General features: G+C 41.8%; 1 protein-coding gene across 2 annotated transcripts in view; it reads left to right on the top strand.

Annotated features, from left to right (window-relative positions):
* The first annotated feature begins 240 nt into the window (after positions 1–240).
* The window catches only part of AP3D1 (adaptor related protein complex 3 subunit delta 1), a 73,873-nt gene continuing 51,200 nt past the window's right edge, over positions 241–22,913 (top strand). The window contains exon 1 of one of the 2 annotated variants that reach the window (XM_037886106.2): positions 241–573. In XM_037886106.2, coding sequence (XP_037742034.1) covers positions 478–573 — 96 coding nt within the window. In that variant the 5' untranslated portion in view covers positions 241–477. The remainder of the gene's footprint in view (positions 574–22,913) is intronic. The other variant, XM_037886105.2, reaches the window with a different exon arrangement.

Below are 22,913 nucleotides of genomic sequence, written 5' to 3'. Positions count from 1 at the left end.
CCGGGGAGGAGAAATAGGCGCGGCTCCGGGACCCAGGGGCGGAGCCAGAGGGAGCAGTGACGCGGCCTTCGGGAGAGTGGGCGGGGCCAGGCGGACGGGCTGTGGGCGGAGACAGGGTGCGGGCCGGGCTAGGGGCGGGGCGGAGGGGGCCAGGGGCGGGGCTAGCGGCGGTGAGGGCGTGGCGTGGCGCGCCGCGCGGCGTTCCGGAGTGGGCGGGGCCGAGCCCTCAGCTGACCGGCCGCCATTTTGTCGGGCGCTCGGCGGAGCGGAGCCCGGAGCGAAGAGATCCCAGCCGCCGGGGCCGCCGCTGCTGCCTCCTGCGTCCCCGGGGCCCGCACGCCGCCCGGCCCCGAGCGGGATGTGAACGGCCCGGCCCGCCTCGCCCGGACACACACGGCAGCGGCTGCCGCGCCCCGGCCCGGCCCCTCAGCCCGAGCGCAGGCCCCGCCGGCCCGGCCCGGCCCCGCCGCCGCCGCGATGGCGCTGAAGATGGTGAAGGGCAGCATCGACCGCATGTTCGACAAGAACCTGCAGGACCTGGTGCGGGGCATCCGCAACCACAAGGAGGATGAGGTGGGCCGGGGGGGGAAAGGGGCCTGGGCGGAGGGTCGGGGAGCAGGGGCCGGGGGGGAAAGGGGCCTGGGCGGAGGGTCGGGGAGCAGGGGCCGGGGGGGAAAGGGGCCTGGGCGGAGGGTCGGGGAGCAGGGGCCGGGGGGGAAAGGGGCCTGGGCGGAGGGTCGGGGAGCAGGGGCCGGGGGGGAAAGGGGCCTGGGGCATCTGAGGAGGGCAGCGTAGGACCTGCTGAGAGTCATGGGGAGGGGAGGGGAGCGGAGCGGAGAGGGCCGGGGGGTAAATTCCCGCTGTAGGATCCGGGGATGGGGGGTGGGGATTGTAGAGTGGGAGGCGAGTCTGAAACAACCCCCCACCCCACAGCGAGCCGTGGAGGGCTTGAGGTTGCTCCCTCAGAAGAACTAAACCCAGGCCTTTCCCCTCCAGGCTCAGGGTGTGTGTGTGTGGGTGTGGAAGCCCCCCTCCTTTCACTGTGCCCCCCCCCGTAGATTTTTGGGGGCGGGTGGCAGCTCCCTTCCTTCTCCTCCTCCTCCTTTTCTCTCTTTATCTGGGGCTGCCCCCCCCCCCAGTAGGGTTTGGGGGAGGGTGATGAGACTCTCCCATTCAGACCAGGGCTGCCCACAAAGAGAATAAAAATCTAGTGGGAAACTCTGGACTTGTCCCCTGTGCATGGTTCAAGAGGGGGTGAGTCACATCTGCTGCTCCTCTCTGGGCTGTGAGAGAGTCTCTTTCTCACACCTCTTCCCCCCCCCCCATATCAAAATAAAAGGTGTGTTTTTCATGCAGAAAAGGGGATTTTTTCAAGGGCGAAAGTGCAAGTAGACATGAAAATGAGGAAACAGAGTCTTGTGGGGGTCGGCCAAAGGGGAGAGCCAATTCAGGGAAGCTGCCAGAAACAGTGGGGAAAGAGTGTTAAAAGGGAGAAGGATCTGACAGGTGGGAAATCTTTGTTCTTGGTTTAGTATTTGGTTATATTTTTAGGGGAGATTGCTTTGGTATTTGGTAAAGAAATTCCTGTCTGCTGCCTTCAAGAGATACGTGACTATTTTCTAGGGTGCGATTGGAGTATAAGAAAATAGAATTCAAGTGTACTTAAGCTTTTTAGTTAATATTATTTCATTTAGCTTCTGTCTAAAACACATTTCCATAGATGCCCTAATTCATAGGCTTATTTAAGGTAGAAAGCCTTGGATGTCACCACCTGATAAATTCTGCTATATTTGAGTAAGATCAGGAAACTGATGGAAAGTAAATAATTGCCCATCAAGAACTGGTTTATGTGAGAAGTGAGAATTCTTTTATCAATTGTTGTCACGTGGTATACGTTAATCAGGAAGTCCAAGACACTGAGGAAGTCCTTGGAGGCTTGGCACAAGCAAACTTGATGTGACTTTTATGTGAACAACTTCCATAATTACCTTTTTGGCAGAAAATTAGTAACTTGGTTGGAGTTTAGTATGATATCATATCACAACTTCAAACTACAGTAAAGAGCAAAATAGTACTGATTGTGGAAGGGATTAAGAAACAAATGTAGATCTTGTTGCTAGAACAAATATTTAGGTTGTAAAACTCATTTGTGTTTGTTCTTTATCACTTGCGTTTCATCCTGAGATCAGCAACATTGTTTCCAATAGACATTAACTTTCAGATCCCTTTAGATTTGGATATTTCACACTTATACTTACAAGGCAGCATTTACTAGAGCCACATACCACGAAAAACTACTGAATTCTTCAATTTCATAATATAGTTTAAATACTATTTGGTATTGCTTTGGTGGCATAGGAAGATGTAGTTGCTATCAAGGACTTAGTGCCCTGGACAAAAATAATAGCACCTAGCAGCTTCTAGTATTTAATGAAAGACAGCTTTTGTTCGATCATATAAGAAATTATTTACAAGTGTTTATGTGAATGTTTGTTGTTGAGATGGTGGTATGTATATTAACCTTTTATTCATGCCTGTGTAGTTCATGCTTTGAGCTATTATTATTCCACACAAAACTGGGATCGATAAACACTTGATGAATAATTCTGTGGAGATTTCAATTAGAAATTTCCTAGAGGACATTTAGGCCTACTAAGATACTGAGCACCATATTATTTGGCAGTAGATCTCTGCAAGTATCAATGCCTTTATAGTCTTCATGCAGGTCCTACGCCTTACTTTGTGACTCCCATGATCTTTGTCGAGAAGGACTGAATATATTACCTTCAGTTCTAGAATAAGTACTTGACAAGTAAGTCCTTTTGTAGGGATCTAGATAGTCAAAGAATGAATAGTGTAACTCTTAACCATTTAAAACTAGGTAGAACAACTTCTGTTCTAGATCTTCACACGTGCAGTAGGATAAGAACTGATCAAGTTTCAGCAAACATGTACAGGTTATTGATCAATTTAAATGCATATTTCCTACTGGTACTGTTAGTTCTCTAAAGATTCTCCACAATATACAGTCCCTCTGGAGGGAGACCATCAAAGATGCTACTTACTCATTGAAAGAAATTGCTGTTAAACAATGTAAGGTATTTTCTCTTCCTTCCTTCCTTCCCCTGCCTCATCTCACTGCAGAGCAGTTTAAACACGTGCTAGTTTTGAGTGAGGTATTGGGAACTGAACCAGAGCTTCCCAAATGGTGATGGTAAGCACTGTATTTTTCCAATCCATAATATTCAAAATAGTACTTTAGGAATGGCAATTAAAAACTCTTCTGTTCTTCTCCATGTAGTCCATTGTTCATAGTGTTTAGGAAGTGTCATTGAGACACTGACAAGTCTGGTTGTACATCTTCAGATTGCCTTGAGACAAGACTATCTAAAAGTCAACTAAAGGGTTTGGCCTGTCCAAAAGAGCAGATATTTACTAACACAGACTTGTGAACAAATATTGACACACGCTTTGTGCTGGTGTCTATTATTGTGTTTGCTGTTGGATAGCAATTAGTGTTATAAATCATGGATGCCTGGCAGTGACTCTTAGGCCTTGTCTACACCAGGATTTCTCTCCCTAGAACTTCCCACCATTAATAACTGCAATTTGTCTCCACCCTGGGTAGCAATGGTGGAAGCATTACTATATACGAAGTTTGCTGGTGACTGCCAGCATCTTTAGCATTGCATTGGCTAGACCTGCTTAGAGCCCCTTCTATGCCAGAGCTCTTACTAAAAAGAAAAGGAGTCCTTGTGGCACCTGAGAGACTAAGAAATTTATTAGAGCATAACCTTTCGTGAGCTACAGCTCACTTCATCGGATGCATACAGTGGAAAACATATGGCTGTATTTTCCAATGTATGCATCCGATGAAATGAACTGTAGCTCACGAAAGTTTATGCTCTAATAAATTTCTTAGTCTCTCAGGTGCCACAAGTACTCCTTTTCTTTTTGTGATACAGACTAACACGGCTGCTCCTCTGAAACCTGTCAGAGCTCTTACTGTTGCTGCTGGAGCTGAACTATTGGGATATACTAGGAAAAAAACTAGTGGAAACACACAGTGAAAGCAAATATTAAAATGGAAAACCAGATGTTTCTTGCCTTTTGTCTTCACGCGGGTTTTGTAATGTTTTAATGGTTGTATTATAATCAAAATGAATGGACCAGTTAAACTTTCCTTACTAGATTGCTGGCAGACATAAGTGTCTATTGGACAGATCATCCTGGAAGTGGTGACTCCATGGCCCTTGCTTTGTGTGCATGAAGAGGTTTGTTTCTCTGGGATTTTCAAAAGAGTCTAAGAGTTAGGCACCCAGCTCCTATTGAACTTCAGTGGGAGTTAGGCATGTAAGCCAATTAATCTCCTTTGAAAATCCCATTTCTAATGACAGAGCCCCTGTCCATATTGGGAGCAGGACCATACCAGTGACAAAAATGTTTGAAAACAGTTGTTCAGCAGTGATCTGGGGAAAAAGTGGCTGTAGCAAGCATACTTTCGGTGTCCATTGTGGAAAAGCTTTTTAATTAAAAAAAAAAAAAAAAAAAAGCTTTATTCTATCCCCCTTAGCAAGGCTGGAGTCTTATACTTCCTTTATCTTTTATTTTCATGGCTTTGTATACGGTACTTTGAAGCAGGCTTAATTTGTCTAATTCTGGTTTCACTTACTTTAACTGTAGTAACATAAATGCATAAATTAGGGGAATTGAAAAATGTATTGGAAAAGTATAAAAGCATTTCTTCCCACTGACTGTGCTGCTGAGCAGACTTCCTCATTAATATGATCAGGAAGATAAAAGTATTACTGTTATAATGTTGCTTATTGAATAGCTTTTGAAGGTGAGATTCCCTCTGTTCTCATTTTGTAGCATTAACTTTTTTGTTTGGCATTATATTATATTTTCGTCTAGTTTCTGCCAAAACAAAACGTGTGTAATATCAGTCAGCTGCTGCCTAACCCTTGAATCATTTTTTAATTTTAAATATATAAGAACTTTTACTTTACCATACATTTGTAGTGGAACATCCTGGGTATGGTACACTTTGGCCTGCTTCCATAATTCCATCTGTGAGAAGAAGGTATAATGGATGTTAAATAAAAATGTCTGAGATTGAATGAAAAATGTTGTCGTGCCTTTTATCTGTGTGGTCAGTTACACTTTATGAAGCATGTTTCTTTCTTGGCTAACTTTCATTTTGTGTTGATACTTGTCTTCTGCGGAACAGTGGGTTACATGTAAAATCAGCATGCAGCAATTCCACCAAGCAACACTTTTCTCTTCAAATTTGTGCAGTGTTTTCTGGTTGAAATAAACCTTAAAAGCTTCCATCTTTCCAGTTCTTAAATATGACAGCTCCCCAGTCCTCTGCAGGAGCTGACATTTGCCATCATAAGTGCAATTTAATTAAACTAGTAGATCAGTTCCATTAGTAAACACCGTAAGAACGGCCATACTGGGTCAGACCAAAGTTGCATCTTGCCCAGTATCCTGTCTTCCAGCAGTGGCCAGTGCCAGGTGCTTCAGAGGAAATGAACAGAACAGGTAATCATCAAAGGACACCATCCCTGCCCATCCTGGCTGATAGCCATTGATGTACTATCCTCCATGAATTTATCTACTTCTTTTTTTGAACACTATTATAGTCCTGGCCTTAACAACATCCTCTGGCAAGGAGTTCTACAAGTTGACTATGCGTTGTGTGAAGAAATACTTCCTTTTGTTTGTTTTAAACCTGCTGCCTATTAATTTCATTTGGTAACCCCTAGTTCTTGTGTTCTGAGGAGGAGTAAATAATATTTTCTCCACACCGGTCATGATTTTATAGACCTCTGTCATATTCCCCCTTAGTAGTCTCTTTTCCGAGCTGAAAAGTCCCAGTCTTAGTAATCTTTCCTCATATGGAAACTGTTCCATACCCCTAATAATTTTTCTTGCCCTTTTCTGAACCTTTTCCAATTGCAATATATATTTTTTGAGATGGGGCGATCACATCTTCACGCAGTATTCAAGATGTGGGCATACCATGGATTTACATAGAAGCAGTATGATATTTTCCGTCTTATCTGTCCCTTTCTTAATGATTTCCAACATTCTGTTAGCCACAGGGGGCTGAGGGCAGCGAGCAGGGTCTTGGTGGAAAGGGGCGGGACAGGGGCTAGTCTCCCCAAGGGGGAATTTCACCTGCTTCCCGTGCCTTAGACCCCCTCCCTGCTGGGCAGAAGCCCCTAGCCCCACCACCTTGCTGGAGCGCAGAAGCCCCAAGCTCCCCCACAGGCTGGTAGGTGGAGAATGCAGGTCTGTGGGTGGCTCTGCGAGCTGCACTTTAACTGTAAAAGAGCCGCTTATGGCTCACGAACCATGGTTGGCCACCCCTTGCATATCATCTTTACTTTTGAGGAATACGTGCAGTGGCATGATAATCTCTGCAGCATTTCCCTGTACCAGGATAAAATTTTAGGGAAAAGCACGCATACAAGCAGGGAAGAAAAATAACAATCTGTCCCATTCTGCCATGCCGGTCTTTTTCTGTCTTGTTTGTGATTCACCAGGGAAACACATCCTACTGGCGGTGAGAGCGGTGGGCAGAAGTAAAACTTAATTTTATCCTTTGTGGTAGGTGAATTTATACCATATGGAATAAGTTATCACAATAGGTGTCCATTTCTTGAGGATTTGCAGCACAGCTGACTAAAGGAAGAAGTAGGTTGCTGTGTCTGACAAAACTTTTCAAGGAATCTGTGCACCATATGATATGAAAATGTATTGAATGTTTGCTCTGGGCCTTCCTAGCTGGGACCTGATGTGATTAAAGGTACATGGTTCTGTACTTGAAATCTGCGTGCAGGAGGCTTTTGGCACTGCAGTTGTTTAGCTCTTGCATATCACTTTGCATCTTCAGTGTGTTATAAATATTGTCACCCCCATGAGAGAGCAGTATTATCTGGTACTGTGATAGATACTGTGGTGAGGGGTGCCATTATATAAATCTGGTTAGGTGAAGCAACTGGGGCAAAATGGTAAAGAGACTTTTACTGAGGAGTTTTACACTCTGACCATGTGTGTCTGTAATTCAGGTACTTAGGTTTATTGGAGTGGTCCCGTGTATGTGTGGCAAGATCTGCACAAAAATGTCTGAAGGCTTGTCATATAACTGGTGGATAAAATTGCTCTTATGCGCTGCCTTTGTTAGGACAGACTTGAATGACAGGGTTAGGACTTCATATTTTTTTCAGTTGACAGCCCTAAGAAAAAACAGTTATATGGAAATAGGATCGATTTGGCCTTGATTGTACTCTAGAGCTAGTCAGAAGCCATCTTTCATGTCCGATCATGAATTTTCTTCAGTAGGCAAAACTGAGTTATGAATCCTTCACATAATTTTTCTCAACATAAAAAGTATTGAAAACACATCTTTTCATGCATAATGTAAAGTGATAAGTCAACAATGAGTAATCTGAGGAGCTGTAGCTCCTGAAAGAGACAGGGTACAAAGTTACAAAATCCTTTACATAACCATCTTAAGAGGAAGGGAGCAATCAATTTCTGGGTGGAAAAACTTAAGATGTGAATTTGAATCAACCCAATGGTCTAATGCAGGGGTTGGCAACCTATGGCATGCGTGCCATCATGAGCCGATTTTTAATGTCACGCTGCTGCCTGCCGGGTCCCAGCCGCAGGCCCCACTTAGCCCGCTTCCGAACCCAGGCTGGCAGCGGGCTGAGCGGCGCCAGGGCCCCGGCAGGTAGCAGTATGCCATTAAAAATCCTGCCTGCCCTGGCCCACTCTTCTCCGCCGCCCCCCCCCCCCCCCCCGAAGCTTGGTCTGTGGCTGCTGCTGCAGGGCAGGCAAGCTCTCCCCTCCCCTGCCTCTTCCCCCAATGTGCTGGGCTCCTGCCTCTCCTCCTCTCCCTCCCTGCAGCCCATTAGCTGATGGCCCTTGTGAAGGGGGAGAAGGGGAGCTGCAGTGTGCTCGCTGCTCTGGGGAGGAGGTGGAGAAGAGGTGGGGAAGGGGCCTTTGGGAAGAGGAGGTGGAATCAGGGCATATCCCCTCCAGCCCCCTCCTGTGAGCTGCTCTCAGCAGGGGGCTGGGAGCACCCCCATGACCCTAGCCCACACCCACAGCCGTCTGCCCTGACCCCTGCACCCCCCATGACCCCAGCCCTGACTCCAGCACCTCCCCCCTCACATACCCAGCCCCCCCACACCACATACCCTGACTCCTGCACCCCTCTCACATGCCCTCTGCCCTGACTCTTGCACCCCCCACATTCCCACCCCCACCCTGAGCACCAAATGGGAGCTCCTGCACACACACACCCCCACATTCCCACCTGCACCCCTTGCACCAAATGGGAGCTGCCCAGGTAAGCACTCCACACCCAAACCTCCTTCCCCAACCCTGAGCCCCCTCCCTCATTCTAGCTCTTGGTCAGGCCCTACACCCCAATCCCCAGCCTACTGCTTCACCCCCAGCCCTGTGTTCAATGCACTCCCACTCTCAGCTCAGTGCAGAGAGAGAGGAAGAGAATGGGATAGAACCAGGGAGAAGGTAGGTACCCACTCTATTTGGGCAGGGTTGGAATCCCGGACCCGCGGCCACTCAGCCCACTGCTGCTCTGGGGTCCCGGCCGCTGGCCCCGTTCAGCCCGCTGCCAGTCTGGGGTTCTGGCTGCTGGCCCCTTGCCAGCTGGCATCCCGGCCACAGGCCCCACTCAGCCTGCTGCCGGCCTGGGTGAACGGAACCCCAGACCAGCAGCGGGCTGAGCGGGCCGGCGGCATAAGATCAGCATTTTAATTTAATTTTAAATGAAGCTTCTTAAATATTTTGAAAACCTTGTTTACTTTACATATGACAATAGTTTAGTTATATAATATATAGACTTTCTAAAAAATGTTAATGTATTACTGGCACACGAAACCTTAAATTAAAGCAAATAAATGAAGACTCGGCACACCACTTCTGAAAGGTTGCCGACCCCTGGTCTAATGGGAGTACTCCACACTGAATGGTGGATTTAATTGCCAGAAAGAATTAGGTGGGTTGTGGTGAGGCTGCTCCCCTTCTTGATGTGTATTTGGAGACAATGGATTTGCCTTTCTCAAAAGCCACCCTTCATGCTGAATAAAGACCTTTATTGACTGATTGCAAAGTTTAATCCAATTGTCTTCAGATGGAAAAATGCCAGACTTAATAGGGAGTTCAGAGGCATCCTAAATTATAAACTCTTTGGGATGGGGATTGTCATTAACTGTTTGTGGATCTAGCACAATGGGGCCTTGGCTGCTTGGCCTCTGGGGACTACTGTATTATAAATGTTACATAATAATGGGCACAGGGTGGGGTATAAAAAGGGAAACTGAGGAATATTAGAAATCTGACTGGAAAAATATTACCAGTAGGAAATAAGCAATTTGTCTGACATGTCTGTACTTAGGAACTGATCAAGTATCAGTGAACTTATCTGTCATATCATATGTATTAAGATCTTTGAAGGAGATCATTATTCCATCTACTCTTGAATGGGCTGAGAGTTGCTGCTATTGTTAATTATTTAAGTATCTGAAGCCCTGCAAAAGGCAAAGGAGTTACTAGTCAAGTACTTTATCCCAGAATTGGAAACACTACACAAAAGAGAGTTTGTTAAGGACCTGACAATCTGCAAGAATCCTGGTCTCCACCCTAGAAGGGACAAGTGGAGCCAGTGTCCCTACTTAGCTCTTCTGTGGCATTGGCAAAGGGGAGGGCTCTGGGAACAATAAGAAACAAGTGACTTTTTGTGTTGTATAATTACAAAGGGTAATGTAGAGTTTAGCCTTCACTGCATTTCTGCTTTCATTCTATGTTGAACCTTGTGTGTGTTGACTGAGGCTCAGCTAGTACCCATAACTTGCTCTGGTCATACAATAACGATTGCTTTATCAGGTAGTAAGAGCCTTGAATCAGCCGGGCTAATAGATCATTTTGAAGCTCTTTCTCCTGTGTATTTAAAACAGCCTAGCAAAATAAATTTACTCATAGATTAAATAAAGGTGGTTCTTAGGCAAGCAGGTGAGGAGAGCTCTGCAAAACTTCTTGCTAGTAGCTTATTTTAAGAAGTTTGGAGAGCACTTACGACAAATTTTGCAAGCTGAGGAGAAAAACCTTCCAGAAACTTTCAACAAAAATAAGATGTCAACTATACTGTGAATACTTAGTACAACGGCATTTCATTAATTCATGCTTTGTAACCTCCCCCTTAAAAACTAACTTCTAGACTTGTGATTTATTAAGCACAGATCTGCAGGATCCTGGTGGGGCCGGTGTAGGTGATTACTGCATCCAGGGTGCCATGCTGCCTTGTATACACCTCCATCATTTGAAGTCCCAAAGCAGGTCTACTTATGTTGCTGCTCCTGCATTCTCAACCTTCCTGCTGGTGTTGCTGAGATAGACACTGCATCCATGGCTGCTCTTAAGGAGAAGAAAAGGAGTACTTGTGGCACCCTTAGAGACTAACCAATTTATTTGAGCATGAGCTTTCGTGAGCTACAGCTCACTTCATCGGATGCATACTGTGGCATACTTTTAGTAAGTAATCTAGCTAGGTACGTGTTAGATTATGATTTCTTTAAATGGCTGAGAAAAGAACTGTGCTGAATAGAATAACTATTTCTGTCTGTGTATCTTTTTTGTAACTTAAGGTTTTGCCTAGAGGGGTTCTCTGTGTTTTGAATCTAATTACCCTGTAAGGTATCTACCATCCTGATTTTACAGGGGGGATTTCTTTATTTCTATTTACTTCTATTTTTATTAAAAGTCTTCTTGTAAGAAAACTGAATGTTTTTTCATTGTTCTCAGATCCAAGGGTTTGGGTCTGTGGTCACCTATGCAAATTGGTGAGGCTTTTTATCCAACATTTCCCAGGAAAGGGGGGGTGCAAGTGTTGGGAGGATTGTTCATTGTTCTTAAGATCCAAGGGTCTGGGTCTGTAGTCACCTAGGCAAATTGGTGAGGCTTTTTACCAAACCTTGTCCAGGAAGTGGGGTGCAAGGTTTTGGGAAGTATTTTGGGGGGAAAGACGTGACCAAACAGCTCTTCCCCAGTAACCAGTATTAGTTTGGTGGTGGTAGAGGCCAATCCAAGGACAAAGGGTGGAATATTTTGTACCTTGGGGAAGTTTTGACCTAAGCTGGTAAAGATAAGCTCAGGAGGTTTTTCATGCAGGTCCCCACATCTGTACCCTAGAGTTCAGAGTGGGGGAGGAAGTGGCAGTTTCCACAGTATGCATCCGATGAAGTAAGCTGTAGCTCACGAAAGCTCATGCTCAGATAAATTGGTTAGTCTTTAAGGTGCCACAAGTACTCCTTTTCTTTTTGCGAATACAGACTAACACGGCTGTTACTCTGAAACCTTAAGGGAGAAGCTGCACATCCAAGTTCGGGAGTAGGGAGCCTTTAGAAAGGCGGTAGACTCAGTTTTGCTCTTCAGTGATGGCTCTTCAGAAAGCTGTTTTGTGTTCCCTGTGGCTTGCTGATGCAGCCACAGGAGAGATTAAAGATGGTAGCTGTCTCTGCTCTATGTTGAGAGAGAGGTTCTGTCGCTTCTGATCTTTCTTCGTATGGCACTTGTCCACAAACCTCATTAAGGCTCCTCCTCTTCGCTGCAGATTAGAGAAGATCTTTCATGTACTTAGATTACTTTAGAGTAGTTAGTATAGAAATGTTCTTCAGCAGCATATTGCGTTTGTGTGGCATAATGAGCAGCAGGGGAGGTATTAAACTATTTGCATGCACCAAAAAGACTGAATCATGGGACCAGTTATAAAGAAGCCTGTGTGTTCACTAACTTATTAAAAGCTGACAGTATCTATTTTGAAAGATGGCACTGAGGTATATTCTGAAGATAATTAACGTGGTGTGTGGTTAAATAAAAGTGGTACAATTAAGGAGATATTTGAACAAGGAAAACGTACAGGGAGTATATGGTTAACAGCACACCAGTGATAATTCATTGTAGTAGAAGCTGATAGTGGTATGTTCTTATGAGAAAACACGTTTAAAATGGCAGTGACATATATAGCAATATCCTGCAATATCTTTGAGAGACATTACTGAATTAGCTTTAAAATAGTTTGAGTCCATTGTACTATAAATGCAAAGTTTAGGTAGTATTATGGGATTGTATGTAACTTGTATATGGGGGAAACATGACCAATGTAAACTCTGGGAAGTGTTATGAGTTCCAGAGGACTATTTGAAACAATGTGCCAGGCAAGAATGAACTTTTGGAGCAAACAGGTGGGTTTCGTAGGAAATCTCTAGGGCAGGGGTCGGCAACCTTTCAGAAGTGGTGTGCCAAGTCTTCATTTATTCACTCTAATTTAAGGTTTTGCGTCCCAGTAATACATTTTAGTGTTTTTAGAAGGTCTCTTTCTGTAAGTCTATAATATATAACTAAACTATTATTGTATGTAAAGTAAATAAGGTTTTTAAAACATTTAAGAAGCTTCATTTAAAATTAAATTAAAATGCAGAGCCCCCCGGACCGGTGGCCAGGACCCAGGCAGTGTGAATGCCACTGAAAATCGGCTTGCATGCCGCCTTTGGCACGCATGCCATAGTTTGCCTAACCCTGTTCTAGGGTGAGGTGTATGCAGATACACGCCTTTCAGTTATGCAAAGACTTAGCTTTTCAAAGTTTTGCCCTAAGGAGGGGACCTTTGTCTTGTCATCTTCTGTTACATGAGGATAAAATCAAAGGCACAAACTGTATAACGTTCAAAATGAACTATTCATGGGGTTCTTGTTCTGTGCTAACAGCTGTTATGAACTTGCAACCACAGGAAAAAACCCGTGGTGGGATCTGAAGGACTGATCACCTTCAGATCTCTTGTTGGAATTGGGGGTGATCTCTGGTAAGCTTATTAGTATCCATTTAGGTTCATTTATTTTTAATGTCTTCTCTGTAGTGCTTTCACTTTAAGAATAAATGTGCTTGCTTAGAAAGGCTGTGTGGTGTCTTAAAACTAGAGGCAATTATGCTGTTTATAGCCTCTGAGGAGAAAGCAAAACAGGCCTCTTAGGCAGTTTGACTTGCTGGGGGATTCATGGTAGGTAGGGAACTGTGTGGCTAGGAAAAATACTGGTCAAGAAGGAGAGAGACATGGGTCATCACCCAAGACGGCTGGCAGTTGAGGAGCTGGGAGCCTAGAGTCCTTGCGATTGGTGGACCATGAGCAGAATATACAGGTTCAGTTGCCCTAAACTGTGAAAATGGCTATGGCAATATTTTAGAATCACGTTAAATATATCTGTGAAAAAGGGTTCAGGAAAATAATATCTAGGTGACTCTAACCATTGGCCAAAATGTCAATTACAGAAATAGTTCATGGAACACAGTTTAGCGCTATTATTTTACCCTTTATCACGTTTCTTTGTTTCGTTACACAGACAGCGGAGGCTAATTTGTTCAGATGAGTCTTTCTTTGCATTGAGTTTTAGATACTGTTGATCTAATAGTTAAATTTCACTTTTCCATCCCATGTAGGTTTGTATTTGATAAAATGTTAGTCGTAAGTGCATGTTAATATAGCTGGATAAGAAAGCTCTTTAGTTTTTCTTGTTTTTCACAGTAAACATAAGCCTGAATGAATTGTATCACTTCCAGCTATAACAAGTGAGTGACTTGTCTTCACTTTATTAAGGACTATAAGTTTGGTTTGAACAGGTGAGATAATTGTCCATCTGCTTGTTCTACAGACTTGAATTGTAGAACTCAGCAAAAAAGCATTTGTAGTGGATAATAAAGAACAGCCACTTGACATGAGCCATTCTCATTTTCATTATCCAGCTCAGCTTTATGGTTTACAAAATCTAGTGGCGTAGCATGTATTTCAAGCAGTTGTGTGATGAGAACAATACAGATTACTTTTTTGGACGTGATCTTTTCTGCACCCCTAACAAAAGGTTTGTTTGTATATGGCTAAGCATACTTTCACCAAAGCCTGATATGCTGTACAGAAGTGTAGAAATCTATCTGGCTCCATGCTGCTTAGTGGAAGGTTCAAGGGAGTCAGAAAACTCTGATATGTGAAATGGTTTTTCTTAAAAAATCCATCCACAAATTGTTGCTCATTTGGGAAATACTCAGTTTGATTTTCTGTTGGCCTCGAAGTTGAGTCTGGAGATGGAGAATAGCTGTTTAGTTTAAAAAAAAAAAAAAAATTCACCTCTGTAATATCAGGCATGTCAGGTCTTGTTGTCGTCCTTTTGTAGAGGACTCCTTGGTGGACCCAGAGAAGCTTTCCGAGGCCTTGATTGATAGCAGCTATAACTGAGGTCTTTTGTTATGCTTTTGAGTTAAATAAGGCATTTAGAGCTTTAAAGTCTGTGTGATTTTTTTGATTCAATCAGATTTCACTTGCTTGGTAACTATCATAGTCTATTACTTCCTCAGTTCTCCATAGCCTTCCCAGAAAAACAAGAGAGTTGTAACCATTTAAAATGCTTCACACAAACCCTTTTAGAAAGAAGCAAAGAAGGTAAAACTAACTTTTGCCTTTAATCTGTTGCCTGAACTGAAATGGGTTTTGTTCTTCATTTCATTTTTATTTTACCTACCAAAATGAGCAACCTGTTGCCAATGAGACATTGGGATATTTGTGAGAGGTAATTGCCATTCTCAGTTTCTTGAATTATTTTTCCTGAGCAGAATGATAGTTTCCTATATTGGTTTTTCTTCTGTAGTAAGTGTGGGCATTTCTGGTGTGCTAATTTTACTAGTTCTGCTTTGTGTCTTTATACAGTGTTTGTCTTTGCATTTTTTACTGTTAAGGGTTCATTTTGAGCAAATGTGCTTATTTGTATAAACTGTACTGAATTTATAAACTTATTGCTTCTACATGTGGACATCTTTGACTCTGTAAAATAATACAGAATTAACAAATATATGTCTGAAAATACTCTGTACAGCCACTCATATTCTTCTGCAAAATATTCCAGAGATCAATTAAAAGCTTGATCAAACAGATGTCTACAATGGTAGGTGCTTTCATCTGCCACATATTTGGAAGGTTTTTTCCTGCTCTAGTGCAAAGTGGGGAACAACTAAGACTCTTGAGAATTGTCTAATAGGAATACTGATCACTAAATCAATTGCTATACACTCAAGTTGACAGCTACTGGAGACTTATCTGTAATTAAATGGTATATCCTAAATTTATTTACAGTGTTCGTTTGCAGACTTATATTACCAAAAATGACCAATCAGTATATTCTTAATATGTACATGAATCTAGGCCTCAACACATAATATAGCAATGGGCAACTTAGAAATGAAGATGATACATTGTGAAAAATAAGAACATCCTTCAGTTAGACAAATTACTGTCTTTTAAGAGAGATTACATAGAGGTTAATGTGATGGATATTTTAGAAATTCATGTAGGTGGATGATTGTCTAGCGAGGTTGGTGCCATATCCTGTTGCCATTTATAGGAAAGAATATATTGTGAGAGCTGTTACATGGCATTTAGATAACTTTTTTTTCCTCTCCATTCAGAAGAGAATCAGAGATATAGAGATGGAAGATACCTATTAGATCATCTTGGTGTTCTGTGACCAGTATTATCTCATTGTTTCCTTGTAATCCCGTCTGTATCTATCTGTTGTCTCTTTTGTACTTAAATTGTAAACTCTTCAGAGGAAGGACAGTCTTTTTGCTCTGTATTTGTTCAGAGCCTAGCACAGTGAGGTCCTGGTCCGTGACTGGGGCTCCTGAGGGTTACAATGATGATAAACTTGTCCATTCCTTTATTAGAATTGTTCTGTATCTAGATCACAGATTCTTGTGCTTTGTCCAGTTTATTCCTAAAGTGCTAAAAGACGGGGCTTCCAACCCTTTCCTTTGGATAGTATTCCACAATCTTAGAGCTCTTTACCTAATTTTCCTTTTTTTTTTCCTAAAGCTTGGAGAAATAGGATTAATAGCATTGCTGTGTTGCTCAGGCAGTATAAAAAATCCACATCCCTGAGTGATGATGTTTAAATTGACCTAATCCCCCGTGTAGACAGTAGTAGGGGAAGTGGTGGGGGGAGGGATAGCTCAGTGGTTTGAGCATTGGTCTGCTAAACCCAGGGCTGTGAGTTCAATCCTTGAGGGGGCCATTTAGGGATCTGGGGCAAAAATTGGGGATTGGTCCTGCTTTGAGCAGGGGGTTGGACTAGATGACCTCCTGAGGTCCCTTCCAACCCTGATATTATATGAATGGAAGAGTTCTTCTGTCAACATAGCTACCGCCTCTTGGGGAGGTGGAGTGCATATACCAACAGGAAAACCACTCCAGTCAGTGTAGGTAGTGTCTACACTGAAGCCTTACAGTGGCACTGCTGTAGCCCTTCCAGTGTAGACAAGCCCTTAGCCTAAAAGCATCCAAACAAACATTTAAAAGTATAGAACAGCCTTGGAATATTGTGGTAGGCGGAAAAGTCACTAAATGAAATAGCCTGTCAGCCAATGTCTTTAATACTTGGAGGATAGAAATACCTTTTTAATTAGGCATTGGATAAAATGTGGCATTGGGAGGACAAATATGCCTCCATTTTCCCCATGTAATTCAGAGCCTCAAATGTGTATTGTTACTGGCAGAACTTGGAGCCTTACACTTAGCTCAGTGGCATTCCTGTTTGCCAGTATGTAACACAATAAGTGGGACTGCCATACCAGATCAATTCTGACACCTCTGGGAATGTTCTAAGCATCAATGGGGGAAAATGGGAGACCTATGAAGCCTTTGCCAGCTATTTAACACAACCACAAAGGGGTGGTGGAGAGTGTACAGCTGCAAGGTATCCCTGGTGTGTGCAATAGGCTCAGCCTACACAAGCTGTTAAATAGTATGTGACTTCCCCATCGTGCTTATATCACTATTTGTATATTGCTTTTCATATTAATATTGGTATTATGTTGTTAAGAATTATTTTGCCTAGCATATTCTCACTTGATTTATTAGTATTCTACAAATATTTTGTGTTTTGCCTGTTCCACAGGTGTGTAGCAGTTTGGAAGATTCCTAATCAGCCTCTTTAAGTGGGAACTGAACTAATCTTTCACCTGCCTAATTGTCTCAAATCTACTGTTGGGAAAACATTAGTGTCTGTAAACTCTTGACTTTTCTTGCAGGCAGCTTCTAGTTTACAAGATACTTTAAGATAAAATAGTTTTATAATGAAATATTTGTTTTGATTGAAATTTCACCTGGGAATCAAATAAGCAGTTCTTGTATAAACTAGGCCATTTGTTGTGTGACTGCAGACTCCAACACCTGTTTTAAAAGGTAACACATGTGCTGTCTTTTATAATGGCAGGTGGTCCCAACAATCTCACTTTGTATGGTTTCTGGGTTTTTAGGAATGCATCTTATTTTACAGTCAATACTTGCTCTCCAGTAACCCTACAGGTAAAAACAGTTACTGGAAACTGATCAGCCTTTTATTTTAGTCTACACTGTGAATAGTGCCTGTTAACTTGGACTTTGTATTTATTAGCCATCTGGGGTAGACCTAACAAAAACAGGTCAATAGGATTCTCTCTTTAGGCCTTCATACTATAAGCAATAGCCTAAGAAATAGAATTAATTTTTTCTCATTCCAGAATGTTGTTCTTCAGGCAGAATCTGTAACATCTGACCCATTGCATTGCTAAACCTCATCTTACTCTTTCTACCTTATTGTAACAGGAATACTTGCATATGGTTCTGAGTCTAAATCAATTTGGAATTCTACTTGTATTGAAACTTGTGTTCCTGTGTGAGAGATGGGTTTATTCAGCCTAAATTTATTAATATTCAGGTGATAATTTATGTAGTAGGACATGCAACCACAAGAAGTTTCTAGATTTGGGGATATTACATCTGTAATGCTTCCGATTCTGCTGCTGTAGAGGCAACCATTCAAAGAAGCAGCATGAATCTGAAGTCATTGATAACCTGATTTTTGCTTTTGTCAGACATCAATCAAATTATTTTGTGTTCCATGTGGAAGCTGGAGGGCAGACAGTATTTACAAACTGCAGAAAAGCAAAATGATGAGGCTAGCTTATTATTTTCAAAGTTCTAAGGAGGTGCTAACTATTCTTTAAAATATTTCCCACCTTTAAAGCACATTCTTGTCTGTTTGGGCTATAAATTGAAAAAATCTACAAGACTAAAGAAAAGTCCCTCAGGGGGAGGGATAGTTCAGTAGGTTGTGAGTTCGATCCTTGAGGGGGCCATTTAGGGATCTGTGGCAAAAATTTGGGATTGGTCCTGCTTCGAGCAGGGGGTTGGACTAGATGACCTCCTGAGGTCCCTTCCAACCCTGATATTCTATGATTCTATGATTCTATGTTATAGTACAGGTGTGTTTGGTTATCTGCAAGACCCAATAAAAAATGCAGTCAGTCCTCCATATACCTTTGCTGGCAGGTAAGAAACCCTGGAATTAGCATTTTCACACATGTTGTTTTGCATTGGAGTAGAATGGTGAGATAATTAAAACTTGTGTATCTAAAGTCAATCTTTTCAGGTAGTCAGCCACTGTACTTGAAGTGTTTAAAAAAAAAAGTCATGACTTTCTGTATCTACTCTTAGAGAAAGTGTAAAAAAATATATATATCCCTGATAAACCTATGTAACTTGTCTGTTTTAGGAGGTTGATAGAAAATACTTGACTTTGAAGTGTCATTGTGTGGGGGACAGTAAGGAAGTGAGATTTTTGTTTCAGAATGTAATAAAATTTTCAACACCTCCTGACCCTCCCCAGGGATCATGATCCACTGGTTGGGAAATGCTGGTGTAGATAAATGCTTTGCAGACTATTTAAAGCTGCATCCAGATTCTTTAATGGGAAAGGAATGAGATCAAGTAGAACATATATCTGATGTGCTATAGGAGGACTGTAGTTTTCCTCAGTACATTTCCAAAGTTGTAAAGGATATTGTCAAATAAGAGAGATTTGTTTGTGTAGTTAGTACGATTAAAAATTAACAGACCCCTTTTTCGTTGGGGTAGTCTTCTTGATGTGTTAAAATCCTGAATGACTTTACCACACCAACTAGTCACTACTTTATCTATTTGTAAATAGCACTTTTAATGCATTTGAGAGGCTCTATATTGTTATAAGAAAAGGAGTACTTGTGCAGCTTAGAGATTAACCAATTTATTTGAGCATAAGCTTTCGTGAGCTACAGCTCACTTCATCGGATGCTGTAGCTCACGAAAGCTTATGCTCAAATAAATTTGTTAGTCTCTAAGGTGCCACAAGTACTCCTTTTTGTGAATACAGACTAACACGGCTGCTATTCTGAAACCTATATCCTTATAGTAAAAGTAAAACTGGTCATTTTTAGAGCAACATGCCAGGAGTCACATTATTGATTTACAGTACAGAAACTGACATGCTAGCTGTCAAGATGTAGTTGTACCTTTAAAAAAAAAAAAAAAAAATAGTACTGAACATCAGTTTGTAGGTGAAATAAATCAGTTCTTAGAACTTGGCTTCACTTCCTATGCACCAGGAATTGTGATCAAGGTTTCTGATGCAATCCTGAGTGGTGGTTGAAACATTCAACGCTATACTTATATTATAAAGTTAAATGTAACGAGCCATGCAAATGTTGGCTTCATAGTGACCACAAATTAGGCAATACAGCAAAGATGACAGCCTTCCAGTTTTTAGTGCAGCTGCCTTTCAGGAAGACACCTCTTAAGTTCTCTAATTCAAAATCATGCTGTATTTGAGAGAGAGGATAGAATGAAGCTATATCAACACTTAAAGCACTACAACGGCACAGCTGTAGAGTTTCAGTTTAGACAATACAGCGACAGGAGGGGTTCTTCTGGCACTATAGGTAATCCACCTCCCTGAGATGCATTAGCTAGGTTGACAGAAGAATTCTGCTGTTGATCTAGTGCTGTCCATGCTGTGGGAGGTTAGGTCGTCATAACTGTCACTTGGGTGAAGATTTTTCAGTGTAGACCAGCCCTGAGCCTGCAATGTAAAATGGCAAAGGCTGACCTTTAAGTATCAAACATTGATCACTGAAATATAATTCCTCAGTACTACAAGAACATTATATTAATGCAGAATATTAAAAAATTCTGTAGGGCACATGAATAATTCCCTGAGATCCTAAAGATTAATTTTGGTAGCAAACTCAGACCTACTGCAAAAGGTACAATAATATAAAATATTTCTCCCCTTGGAGAACACAAGTGTGGCCTTTTTTAAAAAGCCCTCTCCAATCTGAACAGAAAATCTAAGGTTTCATTGATTCGGCTTGTTTTCCATTGGTTCACGTTGGCAGCTTGATGCCAGTCTAAGGAATTGATGCTGCTCCATAATTCTACTACATTTATGTTCTATCAACTTGCTTAAAGTTCCCTGAAAAGTATAGTAAAGTTCCTGTATGTATCTCTGTGGTTGGCAAATAACTTGTGGTGTAGACTTTTGAGTCATAAAGGTTTCTTAAGGAAGGATCCTGTCATCTTCTTTCTTGAGGGCAAGTAGTACAGTTAATTACCTTTATTTCCAGCATTTTAAGAGGTTTAGAGGGTACCTGGAATTTCTAAATTATAAATTCTTTATGGGCAGGGATTGTATTTCATTATTTGCATGTACAGCACAATGGGGCTCCAATCACTGAGTGAATTTGCTACTATAATGCAAATAAAGTAGTCTTGAGGCCACATCTTCAGCAAATATAAATTTTCATAGCTCCTTTGGCTTCACTGGAAGATCTAGCCCAGTGTGTGCCCAGGATGAACAAAAATTGGCAAAACTTCTCTTCAAAAGTGAGTGCGATTTTCTGATAATGCATCAGAACTAAATCAGACACAGTTGTGGAACACCTTGGAGTAAAAAACCATGAACAAATTTCTCACACGGTATAATATTTGACAGTGGTTTTTTTTCTATTTTTAAAGTTAAGACGTAACTATCTTACAGCTATTGTTAATGAGAGAAGTTATTCAAACAACAGGTTTTTAATCTACTTTATTTAGCGCTGTTTGCTGTTAACTTGTATTTCCTCTGGACAACGAAAATATGCTGATCAGTTTTACTTCTGTTCATTATTAATTACTACTTAATTTTACCTTTAGTTTCTCCTTCCCTGTCTTACTGCAATGTTTCAGTTTCGAGCACTGTAGAGGATTATTGGTTTGTGTAAAACCTTGTCCTTTAAAACCTAAATTTTGAACCAGATTTGTTCTGATGATGATTGTGTCCATATGAAATGCCCCCTTCTTTGAGAGAAGCCAAGATACTTCTGTTTCAAAGGCCATGCAGGCAATTTCTGCTGTTTATTTACAGCCCTGCTTCATTGGATTATCAGGCAGCAAACATTGTTACCGGCATAGATGAGACTATATTTTGTTTAAAGCAGAAGCAGTTTTGAGAGTGGTTTTGCCTCCAAGCATTGTAGTACTCTCAAATGGCTAGTATCCAAATATTTCTTAAGGCTGTCAAATAGACCCGATGATGATTTCTTGGTTGCCATTGCTATAGGCTTTTCAGAAATCATGTGATGGGTCATGTGATCTCATGAATCAAAGCTTCCACGTTGCTGAGAGTCACTTTAACTTTAGACGAGTCTGAGTTCTATAGCATTTCTCCCCCCCCCCCATCTAGAATTTTTTAAAATAAAAACAGATGACACATGAATGAGGTTTTATAGATGACCTCAGTTCTTTGTTCCCATCTTCCTACTTATTTCTTCCTCTCCAACTCTTGGCTGTCTAAGTCATGATATGGGAACCACTTATTTGAGAGACCGTCTCACTTATTACCACGTTCACTACGTTAACCAGTATTCGCTGCCCCTCCCAGAAAACAAACAACCCTATGCCAAACAGAGTTTTTCATTCTGAAAATAGAGAAGAGTCAGATACTCCATGAAGTATTGCTCTTACATGGAGGGCACTTTGATACCACACTGATGGGCAGCAGTGTAAAACCCTAAGACAAATCAGTAGTGGCAGATCCAATGGGGTTGGGATCTGAAGAACTGGTTGATACTGGGGATTAGTGCAAGACCTTGACTTCGGACCTTTCTCTGCCTCTGGTGCTTTGCCAGAAAATAGCAGCCTTAAGGGCATGATGCAAGTCACACTTAGTTTAGCAACTTTTGATTGTTGTGTGGTTGCTTGTACTGTTGACTTAAAATTACTGACAAGGGTCGCATTAATGCATTACATTTTGTGTAAGTTGCCATGGCGATGTATGCTCTAAAATATTGGTGTCCTTTGCAGCTCCTCTGAAATACTGAGTCTTAAGCAAATGAGAATAGAAACTTAAATGTAAAGAAGCACATACTCTGAGATATAACTGTTAAATTAGACAGTTCAGTAAATGTTAATCAGCTACAAAAATTCACCTGCACTTCAGATGCTTCACTCTTGCCAGGATGAAGTGTGATATTGCAAGAAAAGTGTGACTTGTGAGAAAATGAAACACTGGGGAAATGAGTCTTGAGTTTGTGCTTTGGTTTCCTACAAAAACCTGTTTCGAAGGGATTGTGACAGTCAAAGATGGGATTTATGCATCCCATCTTTGCCTCTCCAATATAATCAATTTCATTTTTCTGCATTAATTTAAAATATTTGTGCTTTCAAGATGAGTTCTTGAAATTCACAGAATTTAGGCAGTTTCTTGAATCAGTGGTTGCACATCTTTAAGTGTGGAAATAATGCTTACCGTGTGTGTGTGTGTGTGTATATATTAATGCTTACCACATATGTTTGGGGGTGTGTGTGTGTATACATACATAATACCCCTCTCCTAATACATATATAAGGAGAGGGCTATTCTGACTTCATGCTTTATCCCCAGTTTTGCTAAGTAATTACTGTGTACATCTTCATTTTTCACTTGAATTTTAGCTATACTGCCATG

This window comes from Chelonia mydas, chromosome 25 (genome assembly GCF_015237465.2).
Source record: "Chelonia mydas isolate rCheMyd1 chromosome 25, rCheMyd1.pri.v2, whole genome shotgun sequence".
NCBI classification, from domain to species: Eukaryota; Metazoa; Chordata; order Testudines; family Cheloniidae; genus Chelonia; species Chelonia mydas.
The sequence above is the reverse complement of the archived record's forward strand: the minus strand, read 5'-3'. Positions and strand labels throughout refer to the sequence as shown.